Genomic DNA, 18,194 nt, shown 5'->3' on the forward strand with positions numbered 1-18,194 from the left:
CGAGACTCTAATAAACTGGCTTGTGATCCATGACTCTTATGAACCTAGAGCTCTGATACCAACTTGTCACGACCCAAGTTCACCCTCCATGAAATGTCGTGACGGCACTTAGTCTCTACGACTAGGTAAGCCTAACAAATCCAGAAAATAAACTAAACTTGCGGAAGAAATAATCAAAAGCCGAGAATAACTGGAAGTAACAATATTTTAAATGTCGCTCGACATACACAACACAACTTCTCAAAAACTGATACACTATCCCAAAACCTGGAAACTCACATATCCACAAGCCTTTGGATATCTAACAATGTCTAACTCAAGAATATCTAACAAAGTAAGAAATACAGAAGGGAAAATGTTTAAAAGCTAGAATAGAAAGGGACTCCTCGGTCTGCAGACACGACAGATGTACCTCGACGTCTCTAGAGTAGTCACCTCACCTCAGGGTGGTAGGACTGAGTCGACGTACCTGGATCTGCACATGAAAAAAACATGCGCAGAAAGGGCATGAGTACACTACAGCGGTACTCAGTAAGTGCCAAGCCTAACCTCGACCGGGTAGTGACAAGGAAGGTCAGGGCCCTACTGAGATTAACCAGAAATATAGAGTTCAACAGTATAGAACAGAACAATATAAATAAGTACAATAGTGAAAATAACACAGGATATACATGACAGAAACAACTATAAAAAAGTAAGACAAACACAGAAGGGAATACAGCTCAGCACCAATAATAACAAATTGGGGATCTCCCAAGATACCGTCCCGTAGTCCCAAATACACATATCCGATAACTCTCCCGAGATATTGTCCCGTAGTCAAACTCATAGTGTGCGGGGATCTACCGGAATCCCGTTCTGTAGTCCCAAATGTAAATACTCAGTACTGGGGAATCTACCGGGTGCAGTCCCGTAGTTCAATATCACAGATAAGGGGGATCTACTGGAATCCCACATCCGTAGTCCCAAATAAACAGGCTAGGGGGATATACCAGAATCTCACATCCGTAATCCCAAATGTAAATACACAACAACAACATGTAAATATATTCAGCAAATGTCAGTTTCATATTAAGGCAAACATGTAATTCTAGACTAGCATGCTACACAGAATTCAAGTAAGGCAGTTTGAGCAAGTAAAGCAATTAAGTCACTTAGACATGCTTTCCTAAGCTAATAACAGGCTTAATAGGGCAAGTAATAAAAACAGGAAAGGGAACATACTAGTAATTACTTAAAGAAAACAGGATTTCCAACACGCACAAGGCATTTCAATTACCAAATATACCAAATCCTAAGGGGAAGGTCCCACACACAAGGTTACACTCGGAATCGGGTAAACTTTACATTTCCAGAATCCTCACACTCTCACAAGTCTAACCATACCAAAATTATCCCAATCCAATGTCAAATCCCCAATCAAAACTCAAATTCTTGGTCTAAGAACTTTCCCCCAATTTTCATACAAATTCCGAAATTATATGATGAATTCATGTTTAGATTAATGGGTTACGAGCAAAAAGGAGTTAAGAATCGTTACCCAATCAATATCTCTCAAAATCCCTCAAAACCTCGCTCAAATCCGAGCTCCCAAGCTTAAGTTTTGATAAAAATGGTAAAACCCTCGATTTTGAAATTTTATATTCTGCCCAGATAATCCTTAATCGTGATCGCAGAACTCCCTACGTGATCGCATAAGACAACTCCCTCAAAGCAACCGATCGCAACCAGCTCTATGCGATCGCATAGAGCAAATTCCATCACCCACTGTCGCATTAAATCCTTCTACGCGAATGCAATGGTCCTCATGCGAACGCAATGACCAACAAACTCACCATATGTGATCGCACTCCTTACTCTACGAGCACAACTCACAACAAAGTGCCTGGTCTCAGCTTACTCTACGCGATCGCAGGTGATCGCACGCGATCGCAACGAACAAATCACTGTTGCAGAAATACCAGCAAACCTGCAATCTCCCAAAGGCCAAAAGTGCCCGTTTGAGCATCCGAAACTCACCCGAGCCCCCCGGGACCTCAACCAAACCTACCAACATATCCCATAACTTCATTCAAACTTGTTCCAACCTTCGGAACACTCAAAACAATATCAAAGCACCTATTTTTGATCGGATGCAAGACTAAGAATCCCAAAAACTCTAAAAATATGCTTTCGATCAAAACGTCTATCAAACCTCGTCCGAATGACCTGAAATTTTGCACACACGTCACATTAAACACTATGGAGCTACTCCAACTTCTAGAATTCCATTCCGTCCCTCGGATCAAAATCTCACTATCGAACCGGAAACTTCAAAAATTCAACTTTCGTCATTTCAAGCCTAAATTAACTATGGACCTCCAAAACACAATCCGAACACGCCCTTAAGCCTGAAATCACCCAGCGGAGCTAACGGAACCATCGAATTTCCATTCCGATGCCGTCTTTACACTAATCCGACTACGGTCAACTTTCCAACACTTAAGCTCTCATTTAGGGACTAAGTGTCCCAAAACTCTCCGAAACTCAAAACCGAACATCCCGGCAAATCAAAATAGCAGAAATAAACTTGGGGAAAGCAGTTAATAGGGGATTGAGGCGTTAATTCATAAGACGACCGGCCGGGTCGTCACATTTTCTTTCCTCTCTTTTTCTTTCTGATCACCCTTTTCTTTTCTCTCATTTCTCACATCCCATAACTTCATCTTTTCTTTTTCTTTTTCCTTTTTTTTAATTTCACAAATAATTTGATCGAACCCTATGTAGGTTTCATACGTATCACGACGTCGCATGAATCAGATCTTTACATAGTTCGGGAAGATCAGGAATAAAGTAAATAAAATAATTTATTTTTTTAGATTTTGATTTTTTTTTTTATTTTTTTAAAATTCCGAAAGAAAGACTTATAAAGAAGAAAGAAAATATTTTTGGATTTCAATTTTTGTTTTGAAATATTTTTTGATGTCGATTTTTTGTTTGGTCTTTTTTTGGAATTTTGAACGAAAAACTTCTAAACCGCGTAGTTCGGCCATTTTGACATAACAGAGGAAACATGACTTTTTTGAAAATATTGGCTTATTTTCTCTCTTTTTTTGCAATATTTTGGCAGAGTTTCGAAATTTTTCAAATACCTATCTCTCACTCTTGTTTTTTATTTCTTTTTTATTTTCTTTCCCTATTCTAGAAGCTAATCAACATGCAAGCCGAAACAAATAGATGTACAAGTAGCACGCAAGATGCATCAAGATGATCTTTTAATTTAAGCAAACATATCCTAGACAGACCTAACCCCTGTGTTGAGTCCCCCAAGTCAAATGCATGTGATGAAAACGAACGTACCTACTAGGGATCGGGCATGAGGCTATGTAATTATAGGTTTGAATAATGGGGTGTGTTGTTCTAGACCTGGGTTACCCAAGTGAATAACTCGAGAGAAGGGGGCAACGTACCGTGAACCAAAAGGCCATCCGGCTTTGTAACTGATCCGATCCTCATTCTAAATTAGGGTATGACACTAATAGAAAAGAAGTCACACCAGTGTGCACTTCCTAGAAGACTTAGAAGACTCAGAGAGAAGAAGGGTTTCATAACAGTTTATATACAGTTCACACAATATCAAAGCGGTAAAAAGCAACATTTAGCACATTAGGCTCAAACACGTTAAAATCAGATAATAAACAAAAGTCAACAATAACAGTTATTCTAAGCTCGAATTCTGAACCCTGAAACAGAAGTTTTGGGTTCTACTTCCCAGCAGAGTCGCTAGAGCTGTCACACCTCCTTTTTTCCGATGGGATAGGGAGTTTTTTTCAATTTAAGTGACATTAATCGAAATGGAATTATTTAATTAATCAGAGTCGCCACTTGGAATAATTTGTGGTATCCCAAGTCATCGGTTTATTTTAAATCCCAAATCGAGGAAATTTGACTCTTATTTATGGTCCGCGAACACAAAAGACCGAGTAAGGAATTCTCCTAACCCGAGAGAAGGTGTTAGGCATTCTACGGTTCCGTAGTTTTAGCACAGACGCTCAACTATTAATAATTGGCCTAACTATCTGATCTAATACATATTTAAAATTTATTATCCATTTTTAACTTTCTAACCGCTTTTAATTAATTTAATTGTCTTTTAGTATTTATGGAATTTATTTGAACAAGTCGTGATATCACGCACTCGTTTATTTTTGTACATATTGTGAATCGCGTCATGTGAAATGCACTCGCGATTTACAACATATTTATTTTATTATTATTTGAAGTCGTGGCCGAGTCATGTGAAACACACACTCGAATTTGGAATTTAATAACCATGCCTTCCAGTGGCATCGGTTTATCAAATGGAATCGAGTCATCGGTTTATCAAATGGAAGGCATGGTTATTAAATTTCATCCTAAATCAGTAGTTTAGGATGAGCAATTTGTTGTAGAAGGATAATTAACAAAATAGAAGGTCTTAGTTAATCCCTACACCGGTTGCCTTGAATGGAAGATATTATTAACATTAATGCAAGAAATGCAATAAATGCCCACTGGAAGGCATGGTTATTAAATTTCAACAACAAAGTAATTGCTTAAACTGATTTTAAGACCAATAAACACATGTTTTTGGAAAATCAACATGATCATTCAACCAACCTATTTCTTGTGCAATCCTAGGGGACGAACAAAATACTCAAAGGAGCTGGTTATGAATGTAACAAAAGTACAATTCTTAAAACGCGAAGATCAAAGTGTATTTTAACATGAAACATGAAGGCAAATTGGTGCAAGCGTCAAGCAGATACTAGAAAAGACAAACAGATCAAGGTATTAATAAGCTAGAGACGAGTCGATCTATCCCGCAAACTAAAGTATAATCTGAACGCTTCATTTTCCAACTATTCACGCTCAAACATTTCGAACACCAAGCAAATTATCAAATGACAAGAGCAGAATTTCCAGTCTAGAAATAAATTTCCCATGACTTTTTCATACTTTAATCACACCAAATAAAATAAATGAGAATCAAGAAATGGACCTGAATAAGAGTTCTTAATTATTTCTGCTCGAAATCACCTCAAGTGAGTGCAACAGCGAAAAGTCGAAAGAAATCAGTAATAAAGCAACAAAACAAAGCTGAGACCACGAACTAGTAGCGAAACTCGATTTGGCAACAGAAATCTCCAATCGGCAAACAAACTCAGAACCAAACCTTAATCGAAGTCGATCTAGAACTTTTCTCCTCTCCCTCTGTCCCGATTTTTTGTCTCTCTCGTGAGTGTGTGTGTGTCTAGCCGATTCTTTTTGAATGAGGGGAGGTTGCGGCTGATTTCTCTAAGATTGAGAGAGATCTGGAAGCTGAAGGTTTTTCAATAAGGTGGGGTGTTGTTGTCTCGTTTGGAGCTGGATTAATAGTGTTTGAAGGCTGGTTGACAGTGGGGAAATGGTAGGCGACGGCTGGAGGTACTGCTCAGTTAGAAAATGGGGTGAGAGATCGCTGGGTGTTTTCTTAGTGGGTTGAAGGAAAATCGGGGGGGGGGGGTGCAGCTGGAATCAGTCTTAGGTCTAGGGTTCCCCTCCTTTGTGAAAATGTTATAAAGGGATTTATATTTGGCGTGAAAAAATAAATATCAGCCCTTTGATTGAAAGAATTTGAGTGGCTGAGATGTATTCTTCATTTTAAGTGGGAGATGGGCTGATGGGTTGGGGCGTCTGGACTAGAATTTGGGCATTCTCTTAGAACCTCTCAAACAAGAGATAGACAAGAAAAATTGTCCAATTCTTTCTTCTTCTTTTTTTCAAAATAATAAAAATGCTAATTGATTTTAACTAAAATAAATCTATATTAAAATAAAATTATATTACATTTATATATTTTTTGTATTTTTCAAAGATTATATTAAGGTAAAAATAGGAAAGATATAAAATCATAATAAACTTAAAACGATTTTACTACAAAATACTAATGACCTTAATAAAAATAAAAATATTTTGTATTTTTGTTTTAAATTGTAATTTGAAGTAAAAATAAACTAAAATTCCATACAAATTAAAGTTAAGTTAAATAACTATTTTAAATACTAAAAATAGCTTAAAACGTGACAGGTCAAAAATTACGTGCTTACAACTATCATCGTAGTTCTTTTTAGTTGCTTCATTTATGTTATTTCTTTGTTTAATTTCCGGTATTAGTTCATACTATTATCTTGGTTCTTATCAGTTATTCATCCGTTTTCCATTATTTATCCTTATTACATTTTCATACGGTTTATTTATATTCTAGTAGGTGTCTTGACCTGGCCTCGTCACTACTCTACCGAGATTAGATTTGATACTTACTAGGTACCATTATGGTATACTCATACTACACTTCTGCATATTTTGTGCAGATCCAGGTACGTCTGCTCGTACCGGTCGCTTGAGATCATTTGTAGCTGCCTTATGACGCCTTCAAGGTATGCTTGCTCGGCGTCCGCAGACCTCGGAGTCTCCTTCCCTTATTCTCATTTACTGTTGTATTTTCTTTTGGACAGTGATGTAGTAGTTACTCTAGTTGTACTTTGTAGAGCTTATGACTCAGTTCCATCTGATTTTGGGGGAATATATTGATGAGATTCTGTTTTCGAAAGGTTATATCAGTTATTCAGCTTTGTCTTAGTATTTTGATAATTATTGCTGCCAAATTATTATTATTTGTTAGGTTTACCTAGTCGTAAAGACTAGGTACCATCACGACATCCTATGGAGAAAACTTAGGGTCGTGACATTATTCTTTACCTTTCACCGGGAGAACTATACCAACGCCGACAGAAGAACAACGTCAACTAGGTGATCAACCTAGAGGCAAGTATCATATACCCTACTTGCTCAGGTCGTCTCATCACAGTACCGCATGAATCGACGCAGTCATGCTAATATAGCACATTTTGCCTACTCGGGGGACTTATACTACAAACCTCGACTTACCATTGGAATGTGTCCCTAAACCGACACGTGTAGTTTCATAGCAACGAACTCAATATTCGAACCAATCTCGGTGGTCTCTACTAGCAACTCCCAAAACATTTAATATTCTAAATAGATTCATGGCATAATAGCCTCGAAGGATCATAAAAGTAATAGATAATCCAAAACATTTGAATAAAAATCATATAAACAATCTTTTACATGTTAAAACCTTTAGCAATCTAACATCAATCGTTAAAAAAAGATACCATAAGTACTATTCATGTATCAAGTTTTAAAAGAAATACTTTTCATGAAAACTTATCTTTAGCACTCAAATATCGATACTCTTATTGATACATAAATTTTGATAAGACTTAAAACAATTTCCTTAATTGTCATTTTGCCGACAAGATTTAGCATAAAATTTTATAGAACAACATGACACTACATATGCAACATAATATTTTTGTATACGGAGACATTCACACTCATTTGTCCCCACAAGTACGAAAACACATTTGCAAATAACTTAACCATTAATTCAAAATATGCTTTTAGAGAAAATCTCTCGAGAAGAGTAAGTTTTATTCAACACCTTGCCTTCGCTTTAATACCATTCACAAGCTTTTAATTCTCTTACATTGCTCCAATATGGATTAAAATAATCAAATATCACCAACAAGTCGATATCTACAATTATATATCCTAATAACATCAAAATATAACCCAACGTATTGGTTAATATCCATTTTACGGCTCGTAAGTCGGCTACAAGCCTCCAACAACTCAAATCGTCTAATAGGTTCAATAACTAGACTATTCAACTTCATAATTTAATACGCACTCAAAGTCATTAATGATACTACAACAATTATCCAATGCCATCAACTTACTATTCAACGTTTTCCTTAATCAACACTCTCAAAATATACAATTCGGATGATTACTTAGTTGACCACGTCCAACTTTTACTAACAAACAATTTTGTAGGTTCACTGTATTCATAAATTTTATTTCCAAGAATATTATTCATCTACTCTCTCATTTTCTCAAAAATATTATTCATGTCATGAACTAAAGTTTTATAATCTAATTTTTCATCAATTAAAACTTGTAACAAATGCTACAAATACTTCTAACTACTCATAATAAATGAGTTTGAAGCATTAGAATTACCTTTTGTAGATCAATCTAGAAAAATCATAATTTTAAAATAATTTTTGTGTTCTTAAACATTTGCTGATGAAATCTAGTATTTGTATGTAAGAATGATGTTAGAATTCATGTATATTGAGTAAGAATCAATCCAAAATATCATTAACAACTTACCTTAGTTGGTTGGACTTGATTGAGCTTAAAATCGCCTCTTGACCTCAAGAACCCTAACCCCAAAATCTCAAAATAATCTTTCTCCCCGACCTCATACTTATAGGCCCAGATTTCTAGGTTTCGGATGTTGCCCCGGATGCTTCGCGTCCCCAGCTCACTCTTCCTCCAAGCTCGTACGCGGACCCGGACGCTAGGTAGCACTTCACTGCAAGCCTGTCTAAAGTTTGATCTTACGAATGCTCATTTGAAACTCTAATTTATCATGTAATTTCCAACTCAACTTGTCCCAAGGACTCTCCCTAGGCCCTATATCACTTCAAATATATCTCGTACACTTGTTATCATATTCATGAGATATTTTTTTATATTATTAGTTAATACTAGCATATAAATTAATATAATTAGCATACGTCGAACCTCTTAATGACCATATAACATTTCGAAACTTTTCTGGGGCGCTACATCTAACTAAATAGCTACGTAAGCTTTCACCTTTATTTTTTGCCTTGTAATCCTCTCCTGTTTCCTATTCTCTCCTCTAATAATATTATAATAATGATTTTTTTAAAAAAAATATGGTCGTGTAATGGAATGGATGGAATATTTGTTTCCTTTTAAGTCTGAATTCTGAAGGATGGTTTTATCCACTTTTGTATTTCCTAGGGATTTAATTTTTCTATTTGGGGACCGTTTATTTACCCCTTTGTTCCATTTTCACAATTCAAAATTTGTGGAGAACGCCAATTACATTATTATATAAAGAAGAAGAAGCCAAGAAGGTTCCCACATAAGTTTGTTATGTTTTTCTTTTTCGTCGTAAGTTTGTTATGTTATGCTTAACAATTTATTCATTTCTAAAACTGTCTTTGGAAGGGGAAAAAGGGAAAAGGGGTTACTGATCCACTAGACCACTATTTACATACGAATAACAACATCAACCAATGTGTGAGAATAAGTGGCCAACAATTGGACCCTTGATAAATGAGAATATTACTCATTTGTCAGGTAAGACAAATATTAAGTAGCCATCAAAAGATATATATATATATATATTGGAATCTCTATCGTGACTCCACCTGTCTCATTTTTTAAGTAGGATTCTTATTCAACTTGGCAGAAATAGTTAAATCGTTACTAATTGACCTATGTGTTCACATAAAAAATTCTAATATGTGGTCGAAATTTCAAAGTCCGACGCAAGCATCAAGATAAATTACCAATGGCAATAAGTTGAGTCTTGAAATTTGCCAACTTGTATTAGCTTCAACTGAGGAAAAAAAAAATGGAAGAGCAAGTGAAACTGCTCGGAGCTTTTCCAAGTCCCTATAGTTATAGGGTAATTTGGGCTCTGAAACACAAGGGTATCAATTATGAATACATCGAGGAAGATCTTACAAACAAGAGCCATGATCTTTTGACATACAATCCTGTCTATAAAATGATCCCTGTTCTTGTACATGCTGGAAAACCAATAGCAGAGTCAATAGTCATCCTTGAATACATCGAAGAGACATGGCCTCAGAATCCTTTGCTACCAAAGGATCCTCATGAAAGGGCTCAGGCTAGATTCTGGATCAAGTTTGGAGAAGATAAGGTAAGTTAATCTTTAATTTTGTCATGTTAGTATGTTTACTTTGGTAGTGCATGCTAGTTATTGTCAAGTGTTAAACTGAGTAAATTACCTCATCTAAAATTTTAAGCGCTAACGATGGATACTATACTTTATTTATGATAAATTAATGAGTTAGATTACAAACATTTTAGCTCATGAGTCTATTTGGATTGACCGCAAGTTAACCCATTATTTTTTATGGCCCTTTCTGGCCCATGAAGTAACCCAAATACAACTCATAAAGTAGCCCAAATACAACCCATAAAGCTCATCTAAAACATATGGATCTCAACCCAACTTATCTAGAAATTTACTTATTTGCCCCAATTTTACTTTTTTTTTTTTTGTATTTTCAATTTTTTGTTTTTCGTTTTTATGCACCACCCACCCCCAACACTCCCCCCGCAAACCCTCTCAAAAAAATATTCCTTTTTTTGTATTTTTAATTTTCTATTTTTTTTTTTGCGCCCATCCACCCCAACTCGCAAAATATTTTTCACTTATATATTTTTAATTCTAATTTGATGTTTAAGAAAATATATTTTGATTCTCAAAATTCTAATAGTATTTATTTATATTCTATCCTATATATAAAAGGTAAAATTTTTTATTTATGCAAGATGAGCATGGTGCTAAAATATAGGTCAAGTTGGGCGAGTTGGATTATGATCCATTGTTTAGCCCATCTTAGCCCAAATACATTTTGGGTTGGGTGGGGCAATAACCATTTATTGAGGGGCATTTGCATCTATACCCGCTTTTTGTGTCACGTTTTAACTTGTGCCCGATTTGCAAAAAAAAATTGCAAGCATACCCGCTTTTTCGCATAACTTCAGCATACGGGGCTGAAGTAACAAAGACAATCACGCAAAACTTCAACATTCTAGTAGCCGGGCCTGAAGTTCAGCTCTAGAGCTGAAGTTTTGTTTTGTAACTGTCGAACTTTAGCTCTAGAGCTGAAGTTTTTGTTTGTAACTGGCAAACTTCAGCTCTAGAGCTAAAGTTTTTGTTTGTAAGAGCTAAAGTTTTTATTTTGTAACTGTCAAACTTCAGCTCTAGAGCTGAAGTTTTTGTTTGTAACTGGCTTTTTGTTTGTAAGCTCAGCTCTAGAGCTGAAGTCTTTGTTTGTCATTGGCTTTTTGTTTGTAAGTTTCAGCTCTAGAGCTAAAGTTTTTGTTTTGTAACTGTCAAGTTTCAGCTCTAGAGCTGAAGTTTTTGTTTTGTAACTGTCAAACTTCAGCTCTAGAGGTGAAGTTTTTGTTTGTAACTAGCTTTTTGTTTATAAGATTCAGCTCTAGAGGTGAAATTTTTGTTTGTAACTAGCTTTTTGTTTGTAAGCTTCAGCTCTAGAGCTGAAGTTTTTGTTTTGTAACTGTCGAACTTCAACTCTAGAGCTGAAGTTTTGGTTTGTACAAATATTTTACTTGGCTCTCCTCTTCTGGAGTCGGAATTTTTTTAATCACTTGACTGCTTTTCCTGTACTTAGCAAAGATAGCTATAATCACTGGGGATTTCATATGGATAACTCTTTGTACTTTTTGTAGCCAAGATGAGAATAGTTAATCTGTTATTTTTTTGGTAATTAAATGATTTTATTTATCAAGAGCAATATGTACAAAATTCAATCTGGAACGGGGCATTCCTAGTTCCATTCCCTTTTCTACATTTCTTCTATCCTCCTTTACAGTAAGTATCTATTTCTACTATTTTCTTCCTGTTTTACTATTCATCGATCCTCTGATTGCTACCTCTATTACAATTTGTCTCACTATCATTTCTACTATTTTCTTCTGGTTTTGGAATATTCTGTTGTTCCTTTCATTCCATATGTGGTACACTGCACATGCCAGGGTCAATCTATAGACCTGAGCTGCTGTATTGTTTCCAGTTGCATTGCTTTCAGCCCATTGTATCTCCCTTTGCCATTCTATCGGAGCTCTAGTTATTCCTTGTTAGTGTAGTATCTTGCTCCAAATTTCTCTAGTAATTCGACAGTTAAATAATAAATGTTCAATAGTCTCTTCTGCTTCAGTACATATAGGACAGCTTACTTCATTTGTAATCCCCCATGTGTGTAGTCTGCTTCCTGTGAGTAGCTTGTTTTTTATAGCTAAACTCAACACAAAAATCCACTTTGGAGCTCCTAGATTGTTGCATGTTAGCCGCCTCCTTGATACCTTTTGATATTGCCCACGTATGCTATTATAACACTTCTTGATAGAGAAGTAGTTCCATTCTATTACTTCTTCCATGTTGTTTCCTACTTCTTCTATGTAGCTCTTTGCTTTGATTATTTTCTGTACCATCTACGAGGCATTCTTTGGTTTGCACTCCCAAACTTCCTTTTTCTTCCCATAATATAGATGGACCCATTAGACCCATAACTTGTCCTTATTTTTGCATAGGTTCCATAATAATTTGCAAATGGCAGCTCTGTTCCATATTTGAATATCCATAATATTGAAACCACCTGCTAACTTTGGTGAACACACTTTTTCCCATGATAGCAATGCTCTTTTTGAAGTCTCTGTTCCTCCAGTCTATAAGAATGTTCTACAAATTATTTCTATCTTCTTCATTATCTTCTTAGGGATAACAAAGATCTGTGACCAATAGATTTGAATGGAAAATAGAACTGATTTGATCAGTTGTAATCTGCCTACATAAGATAAGAACTTTGAAGTCCATGAAGTGATCCTGCCTAGCATCTTCTCCAGTAGTGGTTGGCATTGTAGCAAGGATATCCTCTTAGTGCTGAATGATACTCCAAGATATTTGAATGGTAGTTCTCCCCTACTAAATCCAGTTACCTGCATTATATGTTCCTGTATAATCTGTGGAACCCCTCCAAAATAAATAGAGCTTTTTGTTGTATTTGCTTTTAATCCAGATGCCTTTAAAAATTCCATAAAACAATTGAACACCATTTGAATGGAGATAGTATCACCTCTGCTGAATAGCAGCAGGTCATCTACAAACCTCAGTTGAATGATATTTAATTTGTCACACCTAGGATGGAAATTGAAATTCGGCTTATACCTCAGTGTTTTAAAGCTTCTTGTAAGATACTCCATACCCAGTACAAATAAAAAAGGTGATAATGGATCCCCCTGCCTTAGTCCTCTTCTAGCTTGAAATGGTTCCATTGGTTTTCCATTGATGAGGATGGAATATGAAACAGTTCTTATGCATACCATGATCCATTTTACAAACTTCTCTGGCATTCCTAGTTGGTTCAGCCCTTGTTCTAAGAATGCCATTCTATAGAATCATATGCCTTTTGCAGGTCCAATTTTATCATACATCTAGGAGAGATGCCCTTCTTTCCATATCCTTTTACCAGCTCATGACTTAGGATTATGTTATCTGTTATACCTCTTCCAGGAATAAAACCAGACTGACTCTTGTCAACTAGGTGGTCCATCACTCCTTGCAATCTGTTGGTCAATATTTTTGATATGATCTTGTACAATACTGTGCAACATGAAATAGGTCTGAAATCTTTGACAGTTGAAGGGTGTTGAATCTTAGGGATCAAGGTAACAGTTGTTACATTAATAGGTTTGTACATTTTAGCTTTGTTGAAGAATTGGAGCACTGCCTCAGATACTTCTTGCCCTGTAATCCCCCATGTCTTCTTAAAGAACTTTGAGTTGAAACCATCACATCCTGGGGCCTTTAGTTCATTTATTCCCTTCAAAGCAAGTTGTATCTCTTCCATAGTAACATCTTCAATTAGTTTTAACTGTTGCTTTCTGTCTAGTACATTGCCCTCCTTCATGATGTTTGGTTGAATGGCTGGTATGCTATCAGCTGCTGCTCCCAATAACCCTTTGTAGAATTCCACTATTTTAATTTTTATTGCTTCTCTAGACTGAATAATTTCACCAGCTGTATTTTTGAGACTTCTAATCTTATTTTGATTTACTCTATTCTTCATGCTAGCAAAAAAGAAAGCTGTATTGTGGTCCCCTAGCTTCAACAATTGATTCCTAGATTTCTGCTTATATATACTTTCCTCTATAGTTATCCATTTTTTCAATTGCTTCTTTAGCTCTTTCTCTTCTTCAGACCTCTGTGTTGCTGTACTTGTCGTTCCCATCTGCCCTTGTAACTCCTGTAACCTTTGTTTTGCATTTCTAACCTTCAAATCTACTGCTTTGAATTCTTTTGTGTTCAGCCTCTTTAGTGCATATCTAACTTCCTTCAGCTTTCTCTAGACTTCTGCCATTCTGCCTGTTTTTAGTGTTTTATTCCATGCTTCCCCTACTATATCTAAAAAATCCTTGTGCTCAGCTAGAGAATTGAAGAATCTAAAAGGTTTTGAGGCCTTTTGTTCCTCTCCAATCTTGACACATAATGGGGAATGATCTGAGAATAAAGGATCCATGATCACTGCATCTACTTGTGGCATGGTGCTTATCCATTCAGCATTTATAATTGCCCTGTCAATTATGTTAAACACATGGGTATTAGTCCATGTGTATTCCTTGCCTACAGTTCTCATTTCACATATTCCTGTATCAATTAAGAAGTTATTGAAATCTCTTATTTCATTCTCATGGACTGTGCTGCCATTAATTCTGTCCTCTACTGCCCTTATTGCATTGTAGTCTCTCATACATAACCATGGTTTCCTCTGATAATGGTTCCAGCTTGTTAAATCTCTCCATAGACTTTTCCTTGCCTCCATTGTATGCAACCCATAAATTACTGTGAAATCAAATTCTAGCCTTGTGTCTAGTACCACTACCTCCCCATGTATGTACTGTGGTTTAGCTTCCTTCATAATGAATCTTATTTTTGCTGGATCCCATATCACTCATACTCTACCCTTCCCTCCTCCATCATAGTTTGTACACCACTCCCATCTAAATGCTATTTTTTGTATGATTTTTTTAAAACTTTTCTTGTACTCTATGCTCTATAATAGCTATAATACTAATATTATGATTTTTAATAAACTTCTGCATCTTCTTTTGCTTATATAGCTTATTCATACCCCTAACATTCCAAGTAACTAATTGCATTGCACTATATTATTTGTTATCCCAACCTGCACACCTCCCCCATAACTACATTGCCCTCTTGTTTCCATGTTTATATCATTAGAGCTTGCTTCTGTCAGAATATCAAATCCATTAACCACTAGTATTTCTCTTGCTGGTGCTGCTTGGGAATTCTTTGTGGCCGATTTACCTTTTGTTGCTTGCCATCCTTTGTTTTCTTCCATTGTTGCTTTCATTGCATTATGCAGTTTTGGCACTTGTTCTATATGTCCTGCTGCTTCTTCTGCCCTATGATTCATGCTTCCTTGCTTCTCTTGCTCTTTTGGTTTCCATTCCTGCTTCATCTTCTGCTGCTTGTTCAACAGAGCATGTGCTTGTTTAGTTTGGCAGTTATGTCCCAATTGTAAGCAAGTACTACAATATATTGGTTTCCAATCATAGACAACTGGCTGATCAAATTGTCTACCATTCGGATCCTTGACTATTATCTTTGTTGGTAATAGTTTGGTAATGTCCATTTCCACAAGGATTCTAGCATAGGATATCCTTTCCACTCTTGTTGTACATTCATCTGCATATATCGGAATTCCCAACCCACTCCCTATACGGCTCAGTGAATCCATTCCCCAGCAGTTCAGTGGCAGATTTGGTAATTTAACCCATAAAGGCAGAGTTTTCAGCACTTCTTTATTGAAATCGAAATCTGTTGTCCATGCCTTAGTGATTACTGGTCTGTTTTGGATTGTACATGGGCCTGAGTATAGTACTTCATTCCTCTCCTCTTCATTTTTGAATCTCACAACAAAAAATCCATCGTTGTGGTAGTACACCTTCGGTTTTGCTACAAAATTCCATTGCGATGTAATAAACCTCTCAATTGCTCCAATACTTGGTGTATCTCCCACCACATACATGATAACTGTTGTTTTCCACTTCTCAGCTTCCTTTTCGATTTTCTCTTTTTGCAATTCGACTATTTTCTCACCATTTTGTATCACTGGTGCCACGAACGATAGTCTCATTCCTCTAGCAGCAAACATGTTACCAGCGACTAAATTTGCCCATGATTTACCTTCATTGACTTTCTCTGCATTTGCTTCTATCGCGATAGGTTGTTTTTCAATGTGGATTTCCTTTGCATGTGTTCCATCATCTTTTTTACTACTTGTGTTATTCGAGTTTTGTACCTTATCATGTTGAATTTCAGCTTTTTTTGCCGTAAATTGCTCATTCAAGTTCTTACTTGTACTCGCTATTTCAGTCCTTCCTGTCTTTGGTGTTATCGCCTTCAGATCTCGATTTTGTGCACCTTGATTTGGAGTTGATTTGTTCGATTCGTTGTTTCTGCTCGTTGTTGCTATGAATTCAGCTAGCTGGATCTTCGTGACAGTTTTCTTAGGTCTTCATCGCCCTTCCATGGTTGATGGCGTATTTTAGTTATTCACACTAAAGTGCGCCGATTATATCCAATTTATATGATTAATCATGTCGTTTTTTTTTAGTTAATCTATCATATCCTTAATTATGGTGGTTCTTTGTTTAGGCTAAAAGTTGCTACAAATTACTTGGCCTACTTGCCATAGTTGTGTTTGTGTAAGTATATCTTCCCTTCAAATATGTTACTCCATTCTACTTCATCACAGGTTGCCGTTTTTGAGCTCAATAGATGACTCGTTCCACTTCATGAAAAATCTGAACAAACAGTTAAGTTAAATCCATAACTATGCTTACGTAAAAGAATATTAATTGAGACAAAACGAAGAAGAAATAATCTGCACCAACAGTAGCAGAAGAAAGAAGAAGAAAACGAAGGAGGAGAAAGGGGGCTTAAGTTATTTAAAAAGTAGGTACAAGTTAAAAGTTTTTAAAAAAATGGGTATAGGTTAAATGGGGGCGATTTTTACTTTATTGACCTAACCCATCTTAACCCGTCCAAATGCAGTCCAATCCGCCCATTTGCCACCCCAATCTGCGACACACCATCACGGGCAGGCTTAATTCATTTTTCTTGAGCCAAAAACATGAATATTTTGTTCATTTGTCACAACAATTAGACTTGAATTCAAATCTTATATTGAACTATGTGAACTACCTTATTTAGAAAAATTAATTTGTTAGATATGGATCAAATGTATATAATTGTTATAGGCCTGTAACAACAAGTAACATGTTATTTCTTTTTAATATAGAGCCCAGAATTGTTCGCAATATTTCACAAGATAGGGGAGGAGCAAGCCAAGGCAACTGAAAAAGCCAAGGAAATGTTGAAAATTATAGAGAAGCAAAGTCTTGGAGAGAAGAAGTTTTTTGGTGGAGACACAATTGGATTAACTGACATAGTCTTTGGCTGGATTGCGTTATGGCTGGAAGTCATACAAGAAGCTGCTGAGGTAAAGGTCTTCGACTCACTTAGTTTTCCTCGTTTACATGTTTGGATACATAACTTTAAGCAAGTCCCTGTAATCAAAGAAAATACCCCACATCGGGATGCAATGCTAGCTTATTTCAAACGTCGTAGAGAAATGGTTGTAGCAGATACAGCAGCGACACAAGGTTGACGACATATTGTCCGGTTGTTGCTACAACGGGCCACGCAAATAAAGATGATCTATGCATTGTTATTCTAAAGCTAAGCATTATGTATATATGTTCCCTGTTTGATCAAATATAATCTTGAACATTTCCTTGTTCTCTTTTGAGTCAAAATTACAAGTATAACTCACTGCAGATTGAACTGTTATCCTAGCTTGTATTGTAGAAACGCACTCTTTGTATGGTTAATAAGATATATGTATCAAAACTTTCAATGAAACAGTAATTTGAAGCTCAGCTGAGCTTTAATGGAGAGAGGATCCAAGCCTCTACGCCATGAAAGGTCACAGTGAGAGAGATGGTGAAGGAAGAGATAGAAGAACTTTCCAGAATTTCTCAATTCAATTACGAAAGAATGAGTGGAACCTCCACTATGTACAATCGAGAAATTAAGCTAATGAACTAAGTCGGCTAACTTCCTAACTAACTAACTGATTGGTACAACTGGCAACTTCAACTAACTAATGACTCCACTAACTCCTAATTAACTGATCAAGTAACTAATATACATAATTAAACTTAACACCCCCCTCCACCCTCAAGTTGGAGGTGTGGTGAACACAACCAACTTGCCTAATGTAACACTATGTTTGATCCTAGTCAAGGCTTTAGTTAGGATATCTACGAGCTGATTGTCTGTTCTGATATGGTGGAGAGAAATTAAGTCTGCTTGTAGTTGATCAAGTACAAAGTGACAGTCTATCTCTATGTGCTTAGTCCTT

General features: G+C 36.2%; 1 protein-coding gene and 1 long non-coding RNA gene across 2 annotated transcripts; one reads left to right on the forward strand and one right to left on the reverse strand.

Annotated features, from left to right (window-relative positions):
* Positions 1-170: 170 nt before the first annotated feature.
* Positions 171-5,527, reverse strand: LOC138877078 (uncharacterized). The gene is made up of 2 exons (XR_011402391.1): positions 5,021-5,527; positions 171-475 (listed from the first exon to the last, which is right to left on the reverse strand). It is a non-coding gene; the product is annotated as an uncharacterized lncRNA (long non-coding RNA).
* A 3,936-nt stretch (positions 5,528-9,463) lies between these two features.
* On the forward strand, positions 9,464-17,692 carry LOC104216218 (glutathione transferase GST 23-like). Its single transcript, XM_009766221.2, has 2 exons — positions 9,464-9,853; positions 17,070-17,692. Exons 1-2 carry the CDS (start codon positions 9,542-9,544, stop codon positions 17,436-17,438), a joined length of 681 nt encoding a protein of 226 aa, XP_009764523.1. The 5' UTR covers positions 9,464-9,541; the 3' UTR covers positions 17,439-17,692.
* The last annotated feature ends 502 nt before the right edge of the window (positions 17,693-18,194 follow it).

This window comes from Nicotiana sylvestris, chromosome 9, assembly GCF_000393655.2.
Source record: "Nicotiana sylvestris chromosome 9, ASM39365v2, whole genome shotgun sequence".
Classification (NCBI taxonomy): Eukaryota; Viridiplantae; Streptophyta; class Magnoliopsida; order Solanales; family Solanaceae; genus Nicotiana; species Nicotiana sylvestris.

Excerpts from the sequence above, each read along its gene's own strand:
- LOC104216218 (XM_009766221.2), top strand. The coding sequence starts at position 9,542 with ATGGAAGAGCAAGTGAAACTGCTCGGAGCTTTTCCAAGTCCCTATAGT. Across the intron at positions 9,854-17,069 it reads TCAAGTTTGGAGAAGATAAG|AGCCCAGAATTGTTCGCAAT; the intron begins GTAAGTTAATCT and ends TTTTTAATATAG.